This window comes from Pseudopodoces humilis, chromosome 5 (genome assembly GCF_049639895.1).
Source record: "Pseudopodoces humilis isolate 2021_Gansu_Grassland_sample_001 chromosome 5, ASM4963989v1, whole genome shotgun sequence".
Classification (NCBI taxonomy): Eukaryota; Metazoa; Chordata; class Aves; order Passeriformes; family Paridae; genus Pseudopodoces; species Pseudopodoces humilis.
In genome coordinates, this window is record NC_142204.1 from 10,040,793 (window position 1) to 10,066,579 (window position 25,787).

General features: G+C 38.8%; 1 protein-coding gene across 1 annotated transcript in view; it reads left to right on the forward strand.

The window, feature by feature from the left end:
- LOC102104242 (potassium voltage-gated channel subfamily KQT member 1-like) overlaps positions 1–25,787 on the forward strand; it is an 81,116-nt gene that overhangs the window by 21,754 nt on the left and 33,575 nt on the right. Inside the window, 6 exon segments of the mRNA XM_014262499.2 lie at positions 10,203–10,272; positions 10,275–10,325; positions 13,840–13,918; positions 15,732–15,828; positions 22,005–22,145; positions 25,510–25,617. Coding sequence (XP_014117974.2) covers positions 10,203–10,272; positions 10,275–10,325; positions 13,840–13,918; positions 15,732–15,828; positions 22,005–22,145; positions 25,510–25,617 — 546 coding nt within the window.

Sequence of the window (25,787 nt, forward strand, 5' to 3'; positions counted from 1 at the left end):
ATATTAACACTTGGGAAGGATCAATTTCAAAAATGTCCTCTTGAAAGTTGCTAAGGCCTGACAAGAGGGATAGTATTTGGTACTAGCAGACATGGAAATGTTTTTGTATTTTCTTAGGGAGGGTGTGATAGTGTGCCAAGTACAATTCTGGATAATATGAGTCACTGGAGTAGAGATGTGACACTGGTAATAGATGTTGCTATGGATGTGTCCTAAGATATCAAAGCTTTGTGTTTCAAAGATGTCATTATGTTAATTATATTACATTCTTATGATATCTGGATGGTCTTACAGAAATTTCTTGTCAGATGTAAGACTGATTCAGACAAGCTCTGTGAATATAAAGGAGAGAATATCATAGTGTTTGTAGCTAGAATAGAAAAAGGGATTGAAGAAGCAGTTGCTGGAACTAAGAGCAAAAAAAGCCCCAAAACGTTTACTCTCTTCCTCCCATTCCCTAAGCATATGCTCTCAAGTCTCTTACAATTCAAGTGAATTCTGGAGGGAAGTAATGTGCCTTTTAGGCCTGTGTTTCAGTGTGAAGGTCAATCTGTTGTCTTTGAGATGACTGAAAATATTGCATAGCCACAGGTTCAGGTACAGGCTGATGCTGGGCCTACCCTCTGCCACAATTGTTTTATTTGATGGTCTTGCTTGGGCTCAAAGGAAACGTCTGTTTTTTGCACTTACAACATCTAAATCTCCATCTGATCCTCACTGTGGTAAAATCCATTTACTTCCATGATAGCAGAACTGGTGAAATTGCTTTTCTTGAACTTGAAATGTGTTGTTTGAAGGATGTTTTTGTTCTCAAGCTACCAAGCATTTTGTGTTTTCCCTATCACTCTTAGGAGAGTTCTTCCCAGCTCTGCCTGACATACTCTAATTTAATTTTTTCATATATACACATTGTATGAGCTTTGTTAATTCCTGACTGGGTTTCTTTCCCTCCTCTGAGTGTTTAGTAGCCTGCATTTGAGGGGAGTGACAGTGGCATTGACACAATGACTTGTATTGGTAAATAACAGCAGAATGGGTGATGAAGAACTTAGCTCTTTCTGAACCTTTTATGCTTGCAGAGAGAAGTCTGGAGTTTCTAATACTGTTAAAAAAGTGTCACAATGACACTGTGCATGCTGTTTAACAATGTACAAATCTTAAATGCATGTACCATTGGTTTTTTTTTTCAGACTGTGCCTGTAGTGTAGTATGAAAATGAATCTGTAGCTTCCCCAACCTTGCTTGGTCCTTTATCTCTACCAGTGGAAGATTTCTCACTGGTCTATGCAGACATATTTAGGGTCTGATGTATGAAAAAAATCTTATACAGTGTGTAGGGAAACAAGTGCAGTGGAGCAAGGCACAGTTGTGAATAGTGTTTGCAACACTCAAGATGATACTGAGTTACAGCTCAGTTTCATTCCCAGTTGCCCCAGGTTTAGGTAACATTTTATCCTCCCATTTAGTCTCAAGTTCTAATTTTCTAATAATACAGTTATAAGTTTATCTGGTTCTATCGTTATTCTGTTGAAAAAGTATTTTTAAAATTTGCAAAGCATCTTGATTAGGCTTTTGTCTCTACAAGAGGCTGTAATGTTTACTTGATGATCTCTTAGTTTATGTGTCAGTTTTGATTTGGAAATGGCATCTAGATGTTTCAGGATATGGAATGAAAAAATAAACTATAAAGTGGGCCAGGTGTACTTCCTCCTTTGAGGATTAATCTGTTTTCATAATTAGAGGTTGTACATTTCCCTGCCAGGAGAGGTCACCACGGTAGTTTGTAAATTTTTATTTTTATTTAATTGCAAAAGACCTTGCAAAAAGTTGTGTGACAACTATAACTGTGCCAGTCTAAAAACAAGAACAAAATATTATTTTCATCATACACATGACGTTTTTACACACTGTGAATAACTGCACAATAAACATACCATTTGTATAATGACAGTGTTACAGGAGCAAGGGAAACATTTAGTATCTTGATGTTAATTATGTTTTAAATTTATGAATACCAAGGGTATTCTTGACTTGGAGAAAATAGATAGGTTTTGCTATAAATCATATTGATTCAACTGATGAGTTCAGGCCCTGTGGTACCTCTTCCTTTATGAGACTTTATGCATCTGCTTTCCTCTGATGGATTTCTAGCTGGAAAAAGCACCATCATCTCTCTCAAACAAAAGCACCTGTAGTTCACAGTGCTGCAGCACCAGAGCGTACACAATTCCCTCAGAAACTGTATTTTCAGTCCTCACTTGTTGCTTCTGTTGTCAGTCCTTACTGCCCTCTTGGTTGCTGGACATTCTCATATAATGACTACATTTAGCATGGATTTACCACTCCCATGTTTGCAAATTCTGTTGGAGAAAAAGCTGAGATGTGAAATGAGAAGTTCCCACACCAGATGGTGCTCAAGTTTTTCAGGCCAGACACTCACATTGTGGTATTTAGGAGGAGGATCTTATGGAAGAATTTTTGGCTGCAGATGGGTCCTTGTTGTTACATGGCTTTCCCAAAGTCACTGCTCAGTTTTGGGTTTATATGATTTTTTCTGCATCATGTGCCATGAACACACACATCCTTGTGCTCTAAAATATAAGTAAGGCTGCCCAAAGTACTCAAACTTCAGAGTGCCAAGTGATAGTTAGCTTCCTTAAGCTAGGTAAGGCATGTCACTATTTAACAGCTCTGGTTCTGAACTCAGAATCTGGGTGGCCTTTCTCTTTGGAATACCTCTATTTTCAAAGTGAGGGTTTTGAAAGGAGGCTACACTCTTCTGTCTGCAGTGGAGGAGCTCTCCTGTTGCTTTTTGTTTGTCTCTGCTTTTGCAGACAAATGTCTCCTATTTAAACTGTGTAGCCAGGTCATCAAGTGTTGGGTCACCTCCAACCTGTAGCAGAGGAGAAACAAGCCTGCAAAAAGCTTAATTGAGTGATCTCTGATTTATGGTGAAGTGAATGTATTCTAATGGGCTTGAAAGCGTTTTCTCCATCCCATCAAAACAGTCAGTGTTAGAAGGTAAAAAAAGGTGTGATTTTTATCTGTTTCCTGCCTTTGTGCCAGATTATAATTCTAAATCTGGTTTTTGCCATGTAGCATGAACACTTGGGGCCTTCCCCAGGTCTGTTTGATGAAGTGATCATTTGATAGTGCAATACCTGAAGTTCACAGGTGCTCTTCCTGCTGGCCTCACCACACTATTTCTTACAACTGATAATGGATTTCTTACAGGGTATCCCATAATAATTTGTGGCATTTTGTGATACTTGTGCAGTGTATATTGCCTGGGTGACTGCAGGTGTTCATGAGGTGTCCAGTCCCATACAGGCACTGAGACACAAACTGCCTCAGGAGAAAATAAATTAATTCCTGTTTACTGTGTAAGACCCAGACCCTACGAGTGCAGAATACACATGAATAAAAATAAACTTACGGCTCATAAGCATTTGCTGTATTCTTTTACTCCTGTAAACTTCTGAGAGAGAAAGCAAAAAGGAGAATCCTTGTTTCTTTCTGAGCTTCTTGTTGGTCTGTGGGAAGATAGATTGTGAATATTATATTATTACAATACAAAGCATTATTAAAATAGAGATGGAATATGGTTTCATACATTAAACATATTAGGAAATAATTGAGTCTGCAAGTCTTTCAACACATTGCATAATCTCAAGTTGTTTGCTGAGTAATCTTGCTGATTTGTCATTGTTTTTCTGGAATCAAATGTGACTCTCAGGCTTCTCAGTGTGAATTATAATTTAGTTATTCCTGTGGGTTATATTACCTTGTGCCTGATGCACCACAGAACATACGGAATGATGGTTGTGTGCTTTTCAAATGTCTGAAATAGAAGTACTTTTGCGGTAAGTAAGGCTGAGACTAAGAAAGAGACAACTCATAATTCCCTTAGTCAAATTTGACTGACTAGGGCTCAGTGGAGTTCGCTGTGCAAAGGGGTTTGAGAATGTAGCCAAGGGACTTGAGAAACATTTCTTGGTACTGAGGGGAAGGTAGAGAGACACATGCAGGATTTTTTCAGTTCCTCTCCTCAAAATACTGATACCCTACCAAAGCAAAATGTTAAGACACATGGAAGTAATTATTTAAAATTCTGAAGTGTATATTCACATTGGATTGATTCCACTCTAGGAGCAAAGCTAAACCCTTCACCTCCTACCAGAGGTGGTCCCTTCAGGGACATGCTGGGGGGAGCTGGAAGGCTTCTGTGGATCTACAGAGAAATTAGAATTTCAGGCACTAACTTACTGAATCTTATTAATTCTCTATTTGATTATATTTACCTTAGTGGTATCTTTAAGAATGAAGCACTTGAGAAAAAAGTCCTGGCCAAAATAGTTGAGGCTGTAGTTGATTTTCTTTGGAGAAAAATTGTTACCTGCTTAAATAGAATTAAAAAAAGAACTCTTCCTCTCTGACTTACACATCTCACTTGAATGTGGCTGTCACAGGGGGAGTACCAGGTACTTTTGTCATGAGTCTACAGCTTCATTCCATGCAGGAAACAGCAAATAGCAATAAAATGAAAGACAAGCATACTTCTGGTAGGAAGTCAGAACATTCAGCATATTTATCAGGTGTGCATGGAAATGTATTTTTTATGAATTATTAAATCCACTTGTATCCAAACAACAGAATTTGAGTGCATTGGTTTCACCTAAAAGTTGGAAGTGTAAGTAAGCTAATGGTACTATAGGACACTTAGCAGCATTTGGCATTTTTTCTTCTGTATATTGGCTATTCTGTTTTCACACAGAACATCTGTCATCTTTGCGAGAGCCAGCATGATGGTAAAAAAGACACATTTTCAGTATCAGTAGGTTTTCATGGCATTTGAGTAGTTATTAAACTACACAGGTCACTAAATGGACATTTTCAACTGTAAGGACTGGAAAACCTTGAAGACAGGTTATCAGATTAAATTTGGGACATAAGTACACGTGTGCAAACATTTGGACTATTAAACCTTTATGCCTCTTTCTGAGGCTTCATTGTCTGAAGCTGCCATTCCTTGATTGAATCTCCATGAGCACACACTATTCATTTAGCCAACCCACTTCCTCCTTTTACCCCAGCACCTAACTATTCCAATAAAAAAGTGAAGAGAGCCTTGTGTATGCTCTCCACCTAAAACACAGCTGCAGCTGAGAAAATACCCCTCTTTTTCATGTGTGCACTTTAATCTCTCCAGTGAACTTCCCTCTCCTGCTTCCCCAGTGCAGTTATCCATAACAAAACTGGGATAAATTATAAATTCCAGGCTATATATTTAATTTACACACACACACACATGCCTATGTAAAAGTGTTGGGTTTCTGTGTTAATGTGAGCATTTTTTTATATGGTTATCAATGACATTCTTGGATAAAAAGTTGATGGCTTTTTCACAAACGTTTTTTATTTGACTGATTGAATTAGATATGGATGAAAGTTATTTGTATACATATTTCCCTTTAAGCTTATTTTTGCATATTTTTTATTACATTAATGAAATTACACTAAAAATAGCATAAATATGTATTATTTTATTATTAATTTGGTGGGGGGAGGGAAGATTTATGAAGTGCCCAGGCTTCAGAAAAGTAAAAAACAATTCAAAGATGAAATTAATTTAAGGACAAGGACTATTACAGTCCTTATTTGCCTTGGGTCTTTTTCCCAGATGAGAGGAAGAAGCAAAGAGTAATGGAATGTTACTACTGACTTTAGCAGAGGTGTTAGACAGCACAGACCCAGTTTAAAATCTGTAATTAAATTATTTTGTTGGTATTTCTGGTGGCAATTTGAGTTACCAGGATCATAACAGGAAGAGACTGTGACATGTGAGTGAGAAGAATCAAGTCTGATATGGTTCTTATTTTTATGAAGCAACAGTTTGTTTCCACTCATTAATTTTGGTTACAGTTTCATTAGAAGAGTTCATCCCTGGCTTTCTGTTGATGATAAACTGCTTTCCAGGTTTATTAAATCTGCTCAGAATCCTTCATCATCCATTTCTTCCTTGACAACTTCCAGGAGAAGGGGAAAAATAATGCTGGGAGTCTAAATCAAAAGGGTTTGTGGGTGTAATCCCATTTTGAAAGCAAGGGTTCTGGAAAATTGCAGAAGGCTGGAGAATGATCTCAAACTGACACATGGATGTAAATTTAATTTGCAGATTGTTTTTGCTGATTTTGTTCTGGTCCATATTTTGTCCACAAGTTCTCACCATCAGTTGTTACCATTTCAGTGATAATTATTACTTTTTTCTGGCTTCCCAGAAAATTTCTGGGTTGTTTTTTTTTTTTTTTTCCTTTTACCAGAATGTAAATGAGAGGCAATGCATTTAAGGCTCTGAAAAGTATTTATGTGTAGAAGAGAAAAAGGAGGGAGGTTAGGGCTTTTTTTTGAAGGTGAATTTAGTGAGGTGAAGCTTGATCAACCTTGGTAGCTCTGGATATGGGTGTCTCCTATCTTGCATTAAGGGTACACACAATAGTGTAAATGTCATAATCTTCCTTGGTTTTTTGAGGGACCACCTGCAGAGCTGTGATGTTTGTCCAGTTTCCATGCTTTTTTGGTCTTTGGCCTGTCTGAGTCTGCCAACTAATGTGTTAATGGTTGTGGTTTTGGTAACGTGGACACCTGTCTAGGGCAAAATGAACTGTGATTAATAATTTATGTCAAATTTGTCGAAGATGTAAGTTCCTTCTTTTCCTCCTTCCTGTCAACAATTTATCTTTCCTTTCCATAGACTGTGTAACCTTACTGACTTCATCAGGTTTTTCTGGACATAACCAAGATGGGTTCTGAGAATAAAATAACCTCAGACTAGATGTAGTTTTAATTTCAGCTTTTAAAAGTACCCTCAGAGAATAATCAAGGAAAATCCAGGAAGTTTTTGCTTCCTTGGCACTTCTCTGCTTGTCTCCTTTCTACAGAGCTTTTCACCTAAAGCAATTGTAATATGCAGGTCCATTAAAATGATTTTTCCACTGCTATAAACAGTGCTCTGCTTCTTTTAGTGGAACTTAGAGATTCCTAAGAAGAGCAAGAAAATGCTAGAGTGATAATACCAGGAATCTTCTAAAAACATAGACAATTTAATAAGTGATAGAATATTTTGCAAGATTCCAAAAATGCAGGAATTCTTTAACTTTGCACATTGTTCTTAGGATTTGATTTGACTATTATACTTGGATAAATATTTCTATGGAGACTGTAGACCGAATGCAAACTTAGAATTGGTTGTAGATGCTCTATATAATAAATATACTAAAAAATGAAACTTGGGGAGTTAATTTTAATTTGCTGGGTATTTTCTTGTGCTTCTGCCTTGAGGATGGCTGTAAGCTTTCTTAGTTTTATACTAATCCTTGGTTAATTCAGGCAGAAAGTGCCATGCAAAAAAGAGGAGGACTGTGCATATTTTCTTGGTTCTCATTCCAGGCAAAACAAGAGGCAGAAGTGAACACAGAAATGTTAACCTAACATTGTTAAAAATCAGAATTAACATGAATTTTTGCATATTATTGTAGAGTTTTTTCTTATTTTTTTTTCACCTTTGGAATGTTTTGGTCTCTCTTGTGCCATTCAGAATGTCAGTTTTAAAATTGAGTTGGTATTGTCATTCAGTGAAAATTTTGATTTAAGTGTGTTTTGCTTTTTGGGTGCTTTAGAATTCCCCAGGTGCAGATTGCAAGCATGTTCAAGTTAAAATGCAAACATTTTCCAAAGCTGTAACTTGTGTAGTAGGTGTTTGGTGACTGAATTACTGGGTACAGTTTGGGTTGGAACAAAGCCTAGAAGCCGTGTTTGGGTTCTGCTACCACACTGCAACAGAGAAAAAAACGAGGAAGAGGGGAACAGAGATCTCAATGCATCTGTCCACGTTGTGATCTTTACTAATCTGCTTTCTTTAGAAGTATTTAAAGTACACCTATCCTTGGTCATGCACAAGTGCTTCACAATGCAGCTCTGAAGAGGGGAGCAATATTAAAATATTGATAATTAATTTATTTACATGCTGGATATGCTCACCTCTGTCACCAATCCTTATGATGATTTTATCTTCCCAGATATCAAGTAGGAATGTCATACAGAAGACTCCAACAGGTCCAAGAGAATTCCCAACATGTTGAAGATAACTCCTTGGCATAGGTGGTCGACTAGGAAAGTTGTCTTTCTAGATTTGTTGTTTAGGAGGGAATTGTGGGAAAAGTGATGGCTGGTGGTTGTGTCTTGGTTGCGGTGAACTTGAAGGAGCTGAGTTTCAAAAGCTGGTGATAGAAGACGAACTGTCAGCAAAATTTTGATCCTGGATATGTGGAGAGCAGTAGAGGCTGGTTAGTAGTCTCTTGGGAATCTGCTTCTGGGTGTATTGGGAGCTCTGAATTCTGATCACCTTCTCAGGGCCATCCTCTGAGAGCACAGGAACAGGCAATTCCAAAGGGCTGGAAGTCAAGCAAGGCTGGCCAGAAGAGCAGCTTGGCTGAGCAGGGATCTTGTAGAACTTGAGGAGGAAAGGGGAGTGTGTGAGAGGCCAGGTGACATGGGGGGAGATTCTGTCCCCATGGTAGGGAGAAAATCAGTGCAGTCAAAGCTCAATTTGAGTTCAAGCAGGCCAGGACTGGGAATGACAATAAAAGAGACTTTTACAAATATGTTCATAGCAAAAGGGAGATCAGAAATAGCATTGGGCCTTGGCCTGATGAGATTGATCATATCAAAAATAGCCATGTAGACAAAGCAGAGACATTTGATGTCCTCTTCACCTCTGCCTTCAACAAATATTGGCCCTGGGAAGTCTGGACTTCTGTTGGGAAACCATGACTGTGGGGGGGATGATAAAATCTCAGTCCACCCTGAGTTTGTTTGAGACTTGTTGCTACAGCTGGATGTGCATAAATCATGGGGCTTGGTGGGATACTGAAAGACCTGGCAGATGTCATTTTGGGACCTCACTACATTTATTTTTCAGTAGTCTTGGGAGTCTGGAGAGGTTCCACTAAACTGAAAGCTGGCAAATATTACCCCAGTTTTCAAGGACAAGAAGGAAATCCCTGGTGATTTCAGACCTGTCTATCTCATTGCAGTGCCTGGTAAAATTATTGAGAAATTTGTTTTGGGAGTTACTGAAAAACACTCAAGAGAAAACACAGTCATTGGTTACAGCCAGCACAAGTTCATGGGGGAAAGTGCTGATTAAACAACTCAAATTTATCCGTAGTTGACTAAGGAAAGTCAGAAAATGTGGGGTTTTTTTGGTTTCATCAAAGCTTTTGGTCCTGTCTGTCACTGAATCCTTCTGGTTAAATGCTCCACCACACAGCTCAAGAAGCCCATGGTTATGCCAGCCTGGCATTCAGTCACTGGGGGGGACCCTAGGGCTCAACTTTACAGCCCATGCTCTCCAATATGTTTTTTAAGTGAGCTACTCAGAAATCAAATGCACATCAAGATAGTTTGATAGCTATACTAGACTGGGGAGAGCTGTGAACTCCCCCAGGGTACAGAGGACTCACTGAGAGATCTGGATAGACCAGAGAACTGGCAATCACCAACTATATAAAAATGTGCAAAAGCAAGAACTTTACTCTCCCCCTAAGATGAGCCTGTCCTGGTTATACATACAAACTGTGGAACAAGAGGCTGGAGAGCAGCCCTGCACAGAGAGATATGAGAGTTTTGATGCAATTTCAACATCAGTCACCAGAGTGCCCTGGCAGTCAGAGGGGTCACCTGTGTCCTGGGGTGCACAGGGATGGAGGGAGGGCATTGCCCCACCCTGCTCTGCACCGGTGCAGCCCCACCTTGAGTCCTCGGGGTAGTTTTGGGTGTTTCAATAGAGGAAGGACATCAGAATGTGAGAATGTGTCCAGAGGAGGGCAACTAAGGTGGGGAAAGGCCTGGAGACCAAGAAGTGTCAAAATAAACGAAGAATAATATTGTGTTTTTCCCTATGATATACTGATGGAATGGAGCTTAAACCATCTGTTTATTCATTCAAATCACATTCAGGAACTGATTATCTCTCCCTTTTATTTTCTGCCTGGCATATTCGTACAAAAAGTGGACAGATTAGGCAAAATCATTTTAATGCTTCTCTACTCATTTGTATTAGTCCTATGAATAAATTAGATGTACAAACTGTGCTTTTAATGAAAAAACTCAACTCTGATCTCTTCTTCTTTTCACTATGCTAGGAAATAGTTCTGGTGGTGTTTTTTGGTGCTGAGTATCTGGTCTGGCTGTGGTCTGCAGGCTGCAGGAGTAAATTGGCTTCCAGGGAAGGATCCGGTTTGCCAGGAAGCCAATATCCATCACTGGTAAGTCTTAAACTCTTTTGCAACCCTCCTGCTTGTTGTAAATAAAAATGTCAACTTCTGCAGGGGCCTTATTGCAGTTCTGAGCTATGTCTATCCCTCAAGCATTTATCAGCTTTGTTATTTCTCTTTTTTTGCGTTGCTAGAACTGACAAAATATTAAAATATTAAATTATTAAAGCCATTAAAATATGGCTAAGGCAGACATCAGGCTTAGAAAGGCAGGACTGTAAAGTGAAGAAATGACTAAATCTTGGGTAACTGCAGGAAATTGACAAGATTTTGAACACAAAATCCTTCCTTGGGTACAAACAAATTCTTTGTCTGCTTCTAGAGCTGGTCTAGTTTTGTTATGTGACTATGAGGCCTGTAAGGGATCATTATTACTCCTAATTGTGTTCTTGATTTTTTTCTCAATTAATAAGTGCTTCTTAGGTGGGTATATTAGATTGATAGGCTCATTGAAATGTGGTTTCAAGGGGTTCTCTATGCTGGTATGGTGCTTTGCCACTGCAAATATTCATGTTTGTATTGGAGCCCTTAAGGAAGATACTGTGGCTTTTGTTAAGAAAAGCTAAGAATGGCTACAGCTGGTTGTGCAATCACAGGTATCAGTACTTTATTTTAACCTTTGAAATTCCCCTAGGAATACAATACATTGGAAGTCAAGGTTTGCTTTTCCCCATCAAATGCAGATGGAACAGTGTCTGCACTGATGGAACAAGATAAACTTGGAAAATACCTTTGCTGTGAATGATCAAGTCCTGCTGACTCATCCTGTCATTTTCAAATCAACATGAATAAAAAACACTGGAAAAAGAAATTAAAGGATTAGAACAGAAAGTAAAACATGCAATTATTTTATTTCTTCATTAATACAAAGGTCTATTTTAAAATCAGAAAAAAAATCCCCTAAAATTTCATTGACAGCAGTGAGATTTGTTCTATGGGTTTTCATTCCCTCTATAATTTGAATTAGTTCTTAGAAAGTTCAACATGGAAAATTCCAGGCTGAGGTGTAAGAAATGTTCTGGGACACACAGGCTCAGTAAAAAGACAGGAGCTGGATTCTGATACAAAGGTCTGGGAGAGGAACGCTTAAAAAGACTGACAAGCTTCAGGAGCTTGAAGGGAAATCAGCAGGGGCTGGAAATACATGGGATTGAAAGGTGGCAGTGAAAGGGCAGGACCTGCTGGAGACCTAGGCTGTAAAATAAGGCTGTTTGGATCAGTAAACTGGGATTAATAAAGGAAGTCTAAGGACTGGAAACAGATGAAAACTAGGAACAGAAGAGAAGCAGAGATAGAAAAACAGGTTTGGAGAGAAAAAAAGAAAAAGAAATATCTCTACCATGAAGAACACTTTCAGAAAAGTAGAAAGTACAAATGAAGAAATCTCTTTCACTACTTGGTTGAACTCATTTTCTAAGCATCAGTTTTTTCCACCTTTAGTGCTTGTCATCAGATGGATATGTGTATGTCTAATAATTAAGTAAAGACATGATGCATCATTTGCTAAGGGCAAAGATTTGTGCTGTGATGGGAAGAAAACCCACCCTAAATTTCAAAGTTTACAGATATATGTTCACACACATACATGATAAAGGAACAGCGTAAAAACTTTGTAGTCAGGCATTCAAATGGAATTTCAAATGGAAGCTCTTTCTGTAGCCTCATCCCTCCCTTTATTAATTTTAATTTTAATTTTAATTTTAATTTTCATTTTCATTTTCATTTTCATTTTCATTGTCATTGTCATTTTCATTGTCATTGTCATTGTCATTCACGAACAGTTACTGTAGTACAGTCTTTAAACTGACTGTGTGCTTTCCCTTGAGGAGTAATCCAGCTTTTACAGCAAAAATCAGATTGATACTAGAAATTAATTTAACTCAGAGAGTGAAGGATGCTGTTGCTTGTAGAACTTTTGCAATATTTGTTGCAGCAACTACATGGTTGTGAGTGAGGCAGGAGAACATTAAAAGGGAGAGGAAAAAACAAGTTAACTTTGCTGAAGGAAACTGTTGTTGCTGCTCAGGTTGGATCCCATCCTGCCTCTTGCCCAGGCATCCCATGGAAAGTTGGTTAAATCAGTTTTCGTAAGTGGGCCTCATTTTCTGAATGTCCAAGGGAAGACTTTGAAGTTGGGTTGCAGAGGTTCTGAGCCCTCACAGCTGCAAGTGAAGCCATCAGGGTTGGTATTTTGAAGTGCTATATAATGTTAAATGCTCTGAAGAATAAAGTACTGCCTGTTTCAAAATGGCAAAGGAAAGTTTACCAAAACTTTTCCTGATTCTGCCTCCATTTGCTACTCATTTATAATACTACCCTTTATTTTTTGGCTAGAATTTGAAAGGGAAGCATTTAGATGCTCTAAAGAGGTTTTCCAGAGAAATGCCTGTGAGGAAATTAAAAGAATGTCTTCTCAGGATAATGTTACAGCAAAGTTCAATAATAAAAAGAAATGAACTGGGATGAGGGGCAGTAAGGGATGCTGGCACTGTGAACTCAATCTATCATTTGCATTGTATAAAGCTGGAACTCTGTAAATTGCAGAGTTGTGGAAGCAAACAAAAAAAAAAGGAACTCTGGAAACAATTATATTTTCATACAAATAAAGACAGTATCACAAAGTAAACTAACAATTCAGATTTTTTTTTAGCCAGCCTTTGTTCTGACAGTTCCCTTAGCTTTGAAAGCTTGGCTTTACAGCTTTGATACAACTTTCAAACTAAGTGTATGTGTGTATGATGCATGATACTTAATGGATTTCATTATTGCATGATGCAAACCCTTGCATTTCCTCTTGGATTAGAAGCCTTGAGCCAAAATATGGATTCATTTCTAGGGTGCACAAATGCCTTTGTGTTGTAGTCCACAACCTCAGGGTCACGTCCAGTGAAGTTGCAGGGTTCTGGGGACCAGCATGGAACAGCAACGAGACAGGCTTTTGTTCATGAAACCATTTATTCAGCATGGGAACAAACTCAGATCCAGAACAGAGAGCCCTGAAAAGAGGCCAAGCAGGGGTTTTTAAGGGACAGAACTCTTGAGGGTCTCCACCTTTGAGGGTGGAGTTCAGGGTCAGGGACCACTAGAAACACAACAAGGGAGAAACCCCCAAGGGACTCAAACCCAATCAGAACCCCTGGGCTGCCCTTCACAAGGGGTTTGGGGTGGAACAATGCTTATCTGAAAGTTACTCTTTGCCTCCCCGAGGCACATCACAACATCTTTGCATTTTTTTGTGGCAAACTGCCTGATCCATTGGGCTCTTTGAAACTTCTGTCACTGAATTCATCCTGGAAGAAACTGTAGCCACTGGGGTTTTGATGTGAAACTATTACATAGACTTAACATGCCCACCAAATTCAGCTAACTATTTTTTTTTAAGTGTTTTCCTTAGTCTGTATTTGTTGTGTTTCTCAGTGCTGAGATTAAAAAAGAAAACAAAAAACCCCAATACATTCTTTCTTCTTTTGATTGTTTGTTTATTTATTTGTTTGTTTTTTAACAGATCTGATTGTGGTAGTAGCCTCAGTTATTGTTCTGAGCATAGGATCTAATGGACAGGTGTTTGCCACCTCTGCAATAAGGTATGTTCTCCTGTCACTGCAGCTCTTCACTACCACAGATGTTATTAGATGTGTATCTGATTGCCTAATTCCCAGTTTAGCTGCATGTCTGATTTTCCTACCACAGGGAAAGTTCTCTATTGAAGCACTGGGCAGTAAAGGATGGATGCTTCTCTGCTTGGTGACTGGTTGGGAAACGAAATGCAGGAACAGAGCAAGTGAAAAATGGTGGGAATGCCGAAGCCAAGTAGAAAAAACAAAATGTGTCCTATTTAAAACATCAAACAAATGTCTCTGAGACAAGAGGGAATTACAGAGTATGGGTTTATTTAAGAAGTAATCCACACAGCACTTAACTCAGTGCTTTTTGAGTATGGGTAATTATTTTGTTTAAAGAGTAATTATGCTTTGGTGGATTTGTTTGGCACAAGTAACTCACACTGTACATCAACCAGAAACATTTGATGTCCACAGTGTTTGTTCAGCTTGCATCCAGTACTGCAGGCTTGTTTTGGGAGGTGAAGTGGGTAAACAGAAGAAAAGAATGATAAGCAGTAGGTGTATTTCCCACTCCTAACCCATTCCAAGATGTGCTGCATGTTCTGTCACAAGCCCAGTGGAGTGGAATCACTGGGAAGTGTGAATGTCCAGGCTGTCTAAACTGTCTAGCTCTGTAGGTGAACACTGGGGGGACTACATGTACAGAATGTTTTAAGGTAACTCTTAATGTGGAACATTCATCCTTACCTGGTAAAGACCATCATCAGGCAGAAGGAATATCGGCTCCCATAGGAAAAGAGGAAGGTGCATGTGAAAATTCCAGGGGTTGTGCTTTTTTTAAATTTAACTAGAAGCATAGGAAGGACTTCAATGAAAAGGCCCTGTGTGTTTATATGTGAGCCCAATGGGTTTCGGGCTCAGTCCAGCCTTTCCCAGTACTAAGTCCAGAGTCACTGTCTTATACCTCAGAATGCTGTCTGACACAGAACCTTAACCCACATCCCTGCAGTGTTATCATTGCTCCACTGAAAAGCCAGCAGGATCAGGCAAGTCTGAATTAAAAATCAAAACCTACACCCACAAAAAATCTTGAAGATTGCTAACAAGAGTCAAAAACACCTCTAGTGACAAATTTTTCAGGTTGATGAATTCAGCGTTCATCTTTTCTTGCTCTTCACTGGTTTGTTTCAGGGATAAGACAGTAAGATGACTATAGGCAAACAAAATCCATTGTCAAAAGAGTGACTCAATTAAATATTTTTATGGAATAAAATGATGCTGAAGAATCATATTGATAATTATTTTTATTTAGTTGAAAATGTTTGGAGCTTATGATTGATTTAGTTATTCTCCTAAAAACACATAGGACTCTATCTTTTTCCAGTTATATCAGATAGATTTCAATAACTCACACAACAAGGATTTCAGTAATGCTATGTTTGATTCATATTCTGCATTTGGCAAATAGAGAAAAAAGTTTGCTCATATTTATGTTAGCATAGCCTGAAGCATTGGTTTTCCTTGGAAAGGAGACATTTAAAGATTGGAATCATATAAACTATACAGGTTTCCTCTGATTTTGTTTGTTTTCCCATTAAATAATTGTTTTCATAGTCAGTATTTCTGAATAAACTTGACTATAATGAAATGTGATCTAAATACAGAGATGCCTCAAGCCTGAGATACCACCCCAGGCAGGGGCAGTGATATCACAGTTCTTGAACATGGCAGCGTGTTAGTGGACGTAATCAGTTGTACGTGGATAAGGCAGTATTGTCCTCAAGCATTTTTATGTATTTATTGTATTTGTTTTGATACTTTGCTTTCTTTACAGGGGGATCCATTTCCTCCAGATCCTTCGGATGCTTCATGTTGACCACCAGGGAGGCACCTGGAGACTCCTGGGGTCAGTGGTTTTCATCCATCTACAGGTACCCAGCCTTTAAACATGCCCTTCATCTTTTTATTTCAGTAAATTCTCCTGTGGGCTTCAAATCATGGTCTGGTTTAAATGGACAGTTACATTGCAAGAAAAAAAGTACTTTAAAAGTCCATCATGTGTTTCTTTCACCTTTTAAAAAGGGAAGCTATTCTTTTCTATTCAGGGCAGTGGCTAATAGGGTATAAACACCAGTGTTTGGGTTTATTAGTTAACTGTTGTACTCTTTGATGTTATCCCTCAATGCGATTTCTTAAATGCAGTTTTGTGGACTGCCTTTCATATTGCAAGTTCTCCCCACTATCTCTGCAGAGGATGCGCTCCTAGCTTGGTTTTCCTGTAGAAAACCAAACAATAGTGGAAAAATCATGCTAGAAGTCAATTATTTAAATATTTCTGTTTTGTTCTTCTTGAATACAGAGCTTTCAAATTCATTCTCTAAATAAAAAAATATAAACTATGTTAAGATGCGGTGTAAGAAAAATTACATTAAGGGTGTGGTCATAGGGGCAAACCTGGCTATAAATAGGTGCATGTCTGCTAAAACTTTGAAACAATTTTCAGTATGAATGCTCATTAAGCAGGAAGAGTTTAAAAGTTTTTTTGCAGACTTTAATATATTTCTAATTGAAGGCTTCTTTTTGAGCTTTCATGGAATCTCTTTATTATTAGCTTTATCAATATAATAGAAAGTTAATAGCCTTTAAGTTTTGCATCTCATGCCACATTGTGGAGGGCTAATACTCTGCTATTAGTCTCCACGTCCCACTTGTGGTGGTTAACCTGTTCTTATGAGTGTAGATTTGTTCTCCACATATTGACAAATATGTGGAGATTTTTTATTATTTTTTTTTAATTACAGATTTCCACACAGATATGTTAAAATTTTCTATTTAGAAAACTGTTTTTTTCTGGGACAGAGAATGTGCTGCACTTAATCCAAGCAATTTAATACTAAAAGTTAATTTTCTTCCTTTTATTTTTCCCCTAGTACAGTGGGAACTTCTACGTCATGATGGCTGTGCAGAAGTGATGCACACCAAAGTGCTGTGGGATAAAGCCTCCTTTCATACTGTACAACAGGATAACTTTTAATGCTCCCAGTCTGTGTGGTCTTCATTTATTATGCTTACATTTCCTGGGTATCTTGCTAGGACAGAGCTAATATCCAAATAACTTTTTCAACATTTGCTACCCTTACTGGCAGAGCTGTTTGAGAACATTTTTTCCTGTGGGTGTTCAGAGTTTTAGTCAAGAATCAGGAAATACTACCTCCAAAATACAACACTTCAATCTTATGTATCACAAACATAAGAAAGTTCAATGGCTTAAAAGGAAAAAAAAATCCTTGGAAAAGTGAATTTATGAGCAGATGCACCTGAAGTTGTGTTTATCCAAAGAAGTGATTATGGTAATAAATAAAACTCCACACATCTGTAGTACTTACCCCAGCAGATCACCCACTCACACATTTAGAAAAAAATACCAAGCACACAGTCCTGTATTGACATTGGACAAGTGTAGCTGAAACCCTAACAAGGTACCAAACAGAAGGAAAAATGGAACCTTTATTCTTGTCCAGCCTCTGAAAGAAATTTTTGTTTAAAAATAAAAAACCAAAACAAAAACACCTCATCTGCTTTTTCTTCACAGGCAGAGTACAAAGTCTTCATCTATTTTTGGTTTTCTTTGTGTTTGATACTCTTACAGAAAAAATGGGTCCCTAAACCTTTTAGCAATGTGAGAAAATAAATTCACATCTTTGTGCCCTGTGAAAATAGCAAGCCCTTGTACCTCCCCGTGCCCAGAAGAGCTTAGTAAAGCTGCCACCAACAATTTCCATGTGTTTTAGAATTTTACATATAGCTCAATTAGCTCACTCAGGCCCTGTTTGGCTGGGATGCTCTTCTATTTTCATCAGGTTGAGCTTATATACCAGCATTTCTTGCCAAAGGCAACAAAACATGAGTCAATATCATATGTGGTGGTGGAAAGCCATGGAGAAATCCTGCAGATTGCTGAAAAACCAAGTTAGCCACTGAAACTCCAGTTTGTGAGCCTCTAGGTTGGTTTTACTCCTTCCTCACCTTGCTCTTCCACTGCTCCTAGGAGAGGAGGGATTCTCATATTTTTTCCAAGTTGTGAACTTTGTATTGTGTGGTCTTTATTTTAACTGAAAATGGAGATAGAGCTGAGTCTAAAAAATGTACTGGCTCAACTCTCTCAATATTCAAATTTACTTTGGTGTGTTTCTTGTTCTTGCTGTTTCCCCTGCGTGTATTTGAAAGTCCCTGCTGCAAAGAGCCATTTGTTTTAGGCAGCACTCTCTATTCTTAAGCTCTTATCTAATAAAACCCACATAAATATGTAGTTTAAGGCCTTATGCCTCCAGAATACTCCTTGTGTTGTGATCAAGTCTCATGAAGTATGTATTATTTAAAAAGCTTCTGTCTCTCCCTTAAAGTGTGCATGAGATTGCTGCCATTGTTCTTAATAATTAAATATAGTCTCTCTATACACATGTGTTGCACTATATTAGGAACAGCGAAAGTAACGACACAGACTCTCTGGCTTGGTTGCACAAGAGAGCCAGTTTTATTCTTCCAGGTATTCTTTTATAGACAGTTCCGAGAAGGTGATAGAAGGTGAAAGAAGGTGAAACTTTCATTGGTCATTAAACTAACACATCATCATCATTGGACATTTAGGAACACCACCCCTTGACCATTTCTTGCAAGAAAACAACAAGGCGACAAACAACACCTGCAAAGGTTGCTTTCTTTTTCTAAGGACTGTTTGGATTCCTCCTTATGATTTCCTAGGCCAGAGTGAGAACCTTGTGTGACTTAGTTTCACACAGCCTCAAGCTAATGCCTTGTCGTGGTTTTAAACCAATAACTAAGAAAATTACTTATTTCTTGCTGTGAGATATGGATTAGAACAAGAGCAAAACAGGCATAAAACTTAAAAGGGAAAAAAAAAAGAAAGTTTATTGACAAACTACAATAAGAACACCAGAATAAACTTCCAGAAAAACCTTTTCATCCTCTGTCTACCCACTATTCCCTTGTTCACATGACGAAAGAGACAAAACCTTTGGAACTTTGATGGTTAAAACAGTCCCAATTCTTGCTACAGTCTTTTCACCAGTCTTTATAGAGAAACAGAAGTTTCTTCCTGTTAATTTATGGAGTTTCTCACAAGAAAAACTATTTTTCTTATAGTTTTCCATTGCTCTAATGTTAGCTGCCCAGAGCTGCTGTTATTAGAGCCCACTCCTCCCATTTTCACATCCCAAGTGTGTATGGGCCATGAGTCTAGGGATGGGATTTTTAAGGATAAGTTATTCAAAGGCAAAAAGTCTTCTTCATCTGTTTCCGTGAGCTTCACCAGAAAACAGTTTTCTCATTGCCTCTCAAGGCTTCAAATCTTCCAGCACTTCACTGTACCATAATTACTCTACTTTTTACTCAAAATTTACACTTTGAACACTCTATTCCTCCCTATATACTGTCATGAATTAAAGGAGCGTTTTCAAGACCTTATTGTCCATTTCCATAGTTTTAACAGAAAGATATTTCAGCTTAATTAAAGCATCTTCTTAATTCTCTACCTTTTCTTTTCTTTCCTGTCACTAGTAGTTTATAAAGTCTCTTTTCATGTTGATCACTTTTCTCTGTCTGGATAAAAAGATTAATCCGCAAGTCTCATCTGGGAAATGAAAGAGTTAAAATCTTGCCCAGGCTGTTGTAGGTAGTTCTGTGGCCCCGGCCGGTGCAGGAGCTGGAGCCGTCTGCGATGGAAAGTGCCTCATGGCTGCTCTGGAGAGTGTAGGCGCCGCGCCCAGCCCGCTGCAGGCCCAGAGCCCTTCTCCTTCTTCACTCAGCAGTCTCCAGTGAATCCAGCCACAGCAAAAAACCTGCAGCCGAGCCAGAGATCGGCTCGGCCCGGCCCGGCCGGAGCCCGGAGAAAACCCCCTCCACAGGGCCCGCATCCCCCGGCCGCGAGACACTGGGCCCAGCCCAGTCCCCGCCCGGCCGCATGGCCCGGGCAGGGAACGGGAGGCCTGAAGCTCTACCGCCCTTCCCAGCCAGGAAACAAAGAGAGCCAACAGAGCTCTGGTTTTACACTTTAAGGTAGGGTTCACAAGTTGATCCCACTTTTCAATGGCCTAAACTGCTGTCAATTCTCAGCAATGACCGATAATTGGTCAGGAGAAAAGACGCCAGGCAGATCCCAGCAACTTAAACTTTCTTAAAGGTAAAGTAACTCCATGACATGCCTGAAGCCTAAAAATCTCTTATTTGACTATTGCCAGTTCCTATACACATGAAACATGGGTTGGTGACATTTAGAGTAAGTCCAAAGCAGTTGCATTTTCACCTGGCCTTTACTTAAAAATAATTCTGTCTTTACATGAATAGTGCTGGAGCTGAGAGGTATCAGTGGTGAAAAAAACTCAGTAGTTCTATTGATATTTCAGCCACTTTAAAAGAATTTCATAAGACTGCTATTTTCCTGCCGGCTTCCCAAAAAGCCAGCACTTAAACCAGAATTATTCCAATTATCATCCAGTCAATTCTGTATATTAACATAAGAAGCTTTTCAAAGCAAGTCATATCTATAAGTACACAGTGCTCCACTAAGATGAGATAAAGGTGAGAAAATAAAAGTGACCAGCAGAGAAACTACTGAAACCCCAGGGTTTATTTCCTTTTTCATCTGCCTCGTTTAGCAAACAGGCCTGCAAAAAGTAAAGGCTTAAATTAAAAGATTTGGCCATGGGCAAGATGAAATACTACCAGAATTCATTATTTATGTCATCATTAATGATTAGAGGAAAAACACCCATTTTTCTTTGTGCCAAGAATACTTAAAGGTTTCCTGAGTCCAGATTTTAATTAGTGCTTTAGGAGAAGGAAGAATATTTATATTTCCTGCTGCTGAATGTCGGTACTTGATACGAGGTCTACCTTTCCCCAGAAAGCCCTTACAAGGAATGAGGGACATTTGATAATAAAATTGATCTTCCCTTACAAACAGTTTAAGAAACATGGGTAGAGTATTACAGAAAATCTGTGAAAACCTGACATACTTTAAAAGTAGGGGCGATTCTTCCTAATCAGGTTTTAATTTTAAATGTATCATATGGCAGTGTTATAATTCCCTGATTGTCTGGGATCCAAGGAGATAGAAATGACTATCAAGAACTTAAGGAAGACATCACTGAAGATGTAACACAACATTGTTTCATGATAAAGATGGCCACATTTGTGCAAAGAAAATAAAGGAATAATGCATTTAAGCTTTAATTAATTAGAATGAGCCGTTTTCCCTCATAACTAGGTATTGGATTTCCCTGAGGGGTAGCTGGATATCTCATTCAGCACTGCTTTTAAAAGCTTTACATGGTTTTGCATCCATGACACCACACATTTTGGCTTGTTTAAATGAACAAGCACTTCTTTCTTTTCCTGCAGACTGTGAGAATTATGTATCTTAATTCACAGCATGTCTGACACAACTTTCCTGCCCAAAAATATTTAGAGAAAATGGTATATTCACAAGGACTGTATCATGCCCTGACAGAAGTGTGCCCTAGTCTTGTTCTTTAGAACTGAAAACCTGACATCTATCTAGCATATTTTATCTTAAGATTTTATCTTAACATGAAACTGTTGAGGTATCACTCTTCAGTCTTAAGCAGTCTAAACATCAGATACTCAGGTTCACTGTTCAGATATGGCCATAATCACAAGACATGGATGTTGTTTCTCAGTGTACTGTTCAGAAAGGGTATTTCTAAAGCTGCTTTGCTACTTTAAAAATGTTTAGACAATTAGTATTTTGAGTAGACAGTCAAGTGGAATGATTCCTATTCCATAATTAGGAGAGATGTCCCACTCTACATTCAGCTACCCCAAGGACCAAGCCCAAAATTATGGCTTTTTGAACCATTTAGTCTGGTAGGAATAAAATCCAAGCTAATATTTTAGCTGTTTTACTGGAGGCAATTTTCATACTTGAAATATAACATATTAATTTTTCTATTGTGATGCAAAAAACCCCACAGATATTTGGAATGTTTTACAATGATAGAATATATATAATACATATATATGTATAGGATGAAAACTTCATATGCTTATTTGCTTTATCTTTTAACAGGAACTCATAACCACATTGTACATTGGATTCTTGGGATTAATTTTTTCATCCTACTTTGTTTATCTTGCTGAGAAGGATGCAGTTGATGAAGATGGAAAGACAAGTTTCTCCAGCTATGCTGATGTCCCTTGGTGGGGTGTGGTAAGTCCTCACCAACAAAATGTGTGTGCAAACAGGGCCCAAGGTTTTCTGCTCAAGTTGTGATCTTTTCAGAAAAATTTGGCATTTCTTTCTTTGCAGAATGTATTTCTATAGGGAAGCTGACAACCTCTTCAGATGGATACAAGAAAGAATATAAGAAATACAATTAAGTTATTGGGGTATTAAATTTTATTGCGAAAGCAAGTTAGAAAGTTCTTAGCAAAGAACACTGCATGCTTACATATATGAAAAGTCTGCATCTCAAAAAGATTAAAAATCCCCTTCAATACCTATATCACTTCCTTCAAACTCTACATAGTTGTCTGTGAAAAGTGCATAACTCAAAAACATGTTCTATATGTGAAAGTTGAGTTAATGACTTTATATTTTTTTTATCTTTTTTGAGTAAAACTCACTTTTTCAGTAATAATCCAGATCTTGATCAGGTCAGATCAGGTTATAGGTTCCTGTTTTTTGGTTTTTATCTTTAACTTAGATGCTGCATAAGTCTCTACTTCAATGAAGTATACAGAATTATAGACTATATTACACGTAGCCTGAGTCACCACTGTGTAAGTAGTTCACTATAAAAATATTTTAAACATTAAATTCCTATCACTAGGTTGTCAAGTAGTCATTTAATATGCAGAGTATCACCTATGACTGTGCCAAACAGTACAAACCCAGAAGAATCTAGTGAAAAAAGAAAAATCCACTCAATGGCCAGGTGGACCTGATGATCTAAGGTGCTGGGAAGCAATGAAACCAACCCATAGAGCTACAACTTGTTAAAGTCCTCATTGGGCATGGGATAAAATTTTAGGAATATGAAACCTCATGGTTATAGATGTGAAGTAACCTGTAGCTAGTGGAAGAAAATAATGAGTGTCTTGGAAGTACAGATTGTGCTGCATTTTAAAAGAAAATCAGGGTATAATTGATACAACTATCAATTTCAATATCAATATCAATGATATAGATACAACTAACATTTTCCAACATTCTCTGCTCAGAAATACTGATAACTTAGGGAAATACAAGTAGAAAAAAAAATTCTGCTGTGATTAAGAACGCCAGAGAATTACTTTATTTATAATCCTTTCCATATATTCAATGTGCTAATTAGATCACCAACAAGGAACCCTCTTAAAGTAGCCAACAAAAAACTTTCTGAGACATGTTCAGGCACCTGCAGGAGTCTACCGAAGTGCCTGCTGTGGAGATGGAATATTCATCTCTTCTGTGTTAACAGCTCTCATGCTGCCTTCCATAGTAACACTAAGGCAGCTCAGCATTACTGCAGTTTGGTTTTAAGTCCTGGGTGCTAGAGAACTTGGGGAAAAACACCAAACCACACCCAAAAAACCAAGAAGCATTTCATAAGAAAAAAGAGGAAAAGGAAGGAAAAATCAGACTTTGAAGGGTCATCTGGGTACACTGAGGAGCTGAAGTGCTGTTAAAGAAACAGAGCTTTATCTTCCTCCACTGCCCAGACACACATACTGCATTTCAAAGTTGATTTTTGGGTGGTCTGATTTAATTTTGGGGACTGGCAAACACGTGTTTGTCCTGCTGGTAGTACACAGCACCTGAGTCACTTGACCAGCCACATTAAATCTGGACAAACACCTGGCAAGGCAGAGGTCCTGCTGAGAGAAGTTTGCAGTTCAAAGGAACGATATTCGTTCCAGGATACAGCTACTACAAAGCGGTCTTCATCAAGTGGAAAATTCATGATGAATAAATACAACAAATATAACTATATTTTTGGAACTTGGAAAAACTAAGTTTGGTAGTAGTTGGTAATTTTTCCCTGCAAATCTTTCTTCCAGCTCTGACAGTAGCAGGAAACATATTTTTCCCATGCCCTTATTGCTTGATAGTTTCTTCTGAGAAGACTGTTTTTGCATAACATCTAAGCATTTGTCAGCAAATTTTTCCATAAAAGGCAGCCTCTTTGTAGTCAGTGTAAATTTACATATTCTTTTAAGTCTGTTTTGGCTGTGTTTCTGCTACCATTCAAGGCAAAGGGAAGGGAGGGGGACTAGGTTTGGGGCTAGTACATCCAAATAAAAGTGCATTTTTTCTATTTAAAGTTCTCCCCAGTGGTTAGTATTGATGACAGAGCTCTTCTGTTCCTCACCAGAACCTTTTCACTTCTCAGTGCTCCAAGCCATGTTTCCCACACCATTTTATGGGAGCATCAGAGCTCTGAGGATGCCAAAAACCCAACATCCCCATGGCCCAGGGTCTCTGTTTTAGCCCATGGTCTGAGTCTTATCCTGCTGTGACCATGGTGCTGAGGCCCCTGTCAGGTGTGATTCCTGTGGCTTGATGTGGTTTCCTGCTTTGGAATCAGCTAATTATCCCCTTCCATTGAGCAGCAAGGGCTTCTTATTACATCACAAAGCTTTCTGATGGACCAGCCTTCACCTGGACCCTCTTTCCCCCTGCACCAGGTCCATCCTGACCTCTGGGTCATAATGATATCTCTTTCATCCTGCTGCACCTCACTCAGGTCCTCCTGCCTCTGGGCTTTTCAGGGCTGGCCTGCCACCTCCACAGCAAGTCTGTGTAGAGCCAAGTCCCTACAGATCCCAGACCTGAGGACAGTAATTGGCCTAATGACTCCAACCAGCATGACCCCACTGGTGATGCTCCAGACACACCAAGGGCCAACATTTCAGCACAGGAGAGATTGTCTGTAGCTCAGCTGCAGCTGTGTCTAGTTATTGACTCCCTTAATCCTGATTTCTAGCCATGGGATGATGCCCTGCTGTTGTCTCCTCCCTGTGGACTTACATGCTGACCATTTGATCCTGATCCTGCCCTGTGCTGCTGCACTGTAATCCAGACTCTCAGGTGTACCTGTCTGCACTTTCTGCTTCTGTTTTGCTTGAAAGGTATTGAGTCCTGACTGAAGAGATGCTGCCCTGCTGGCTCTGTTGTCTCCCTTAACTGTGGGCCCCTTCTCCCTGAGGGAGTACCTGGCCCTGATAAGCAATGATCAGATCCAAGTTTAAGCAACTTATGGCTTAAACACAATTCTGAGTGGCCAGATCCTGTGTTTGGAGGGGAGGAAGAAAGCTAAGCACAGGTCTACCTCTACTGGCAGGTTGACTTTGGGAGATAATGCATCCTGGAATGGTTCTGTGTTTCCTCTTCTTGCCATGAGGATTCATCTGGGATGGGTTAGTTCTGTCTCTTTTTACTCCTGTCAGCACAGGTTTCCTTATCCCTAAATCCATACTGTTGATTCATGCCTGTCTCCTGATACTTCACTAATTACTTTTCCCTTTTATTCTTTTTTCTCATGCTTTTTTGGAGAAAAAAGCACTAAATTAGGTGTTTGTTCCTGGTGTAGGTAACAGTCACAACAATTGGCTATGGAGACAAAGTCCCCCAGACATGGATTGGGAAGACAATAGCTTCCTGCTTCTCAGTATTTGCCATCTCCTTTGCCCTGCCAGCTGTAAGTAGAACTTGAATATCTTCATTAAAGGCGTGTCCACCTCTGTGAATGCCTCTGGCTCCTGTAACCTGTGGATCACAGCAAGAAACACATGTTGTTTATTGAAGTTACACAATTCTTCTGTTGATCTGCTCAATTTCAGATTTATCTGTTGGAATAAGTAGAACTCT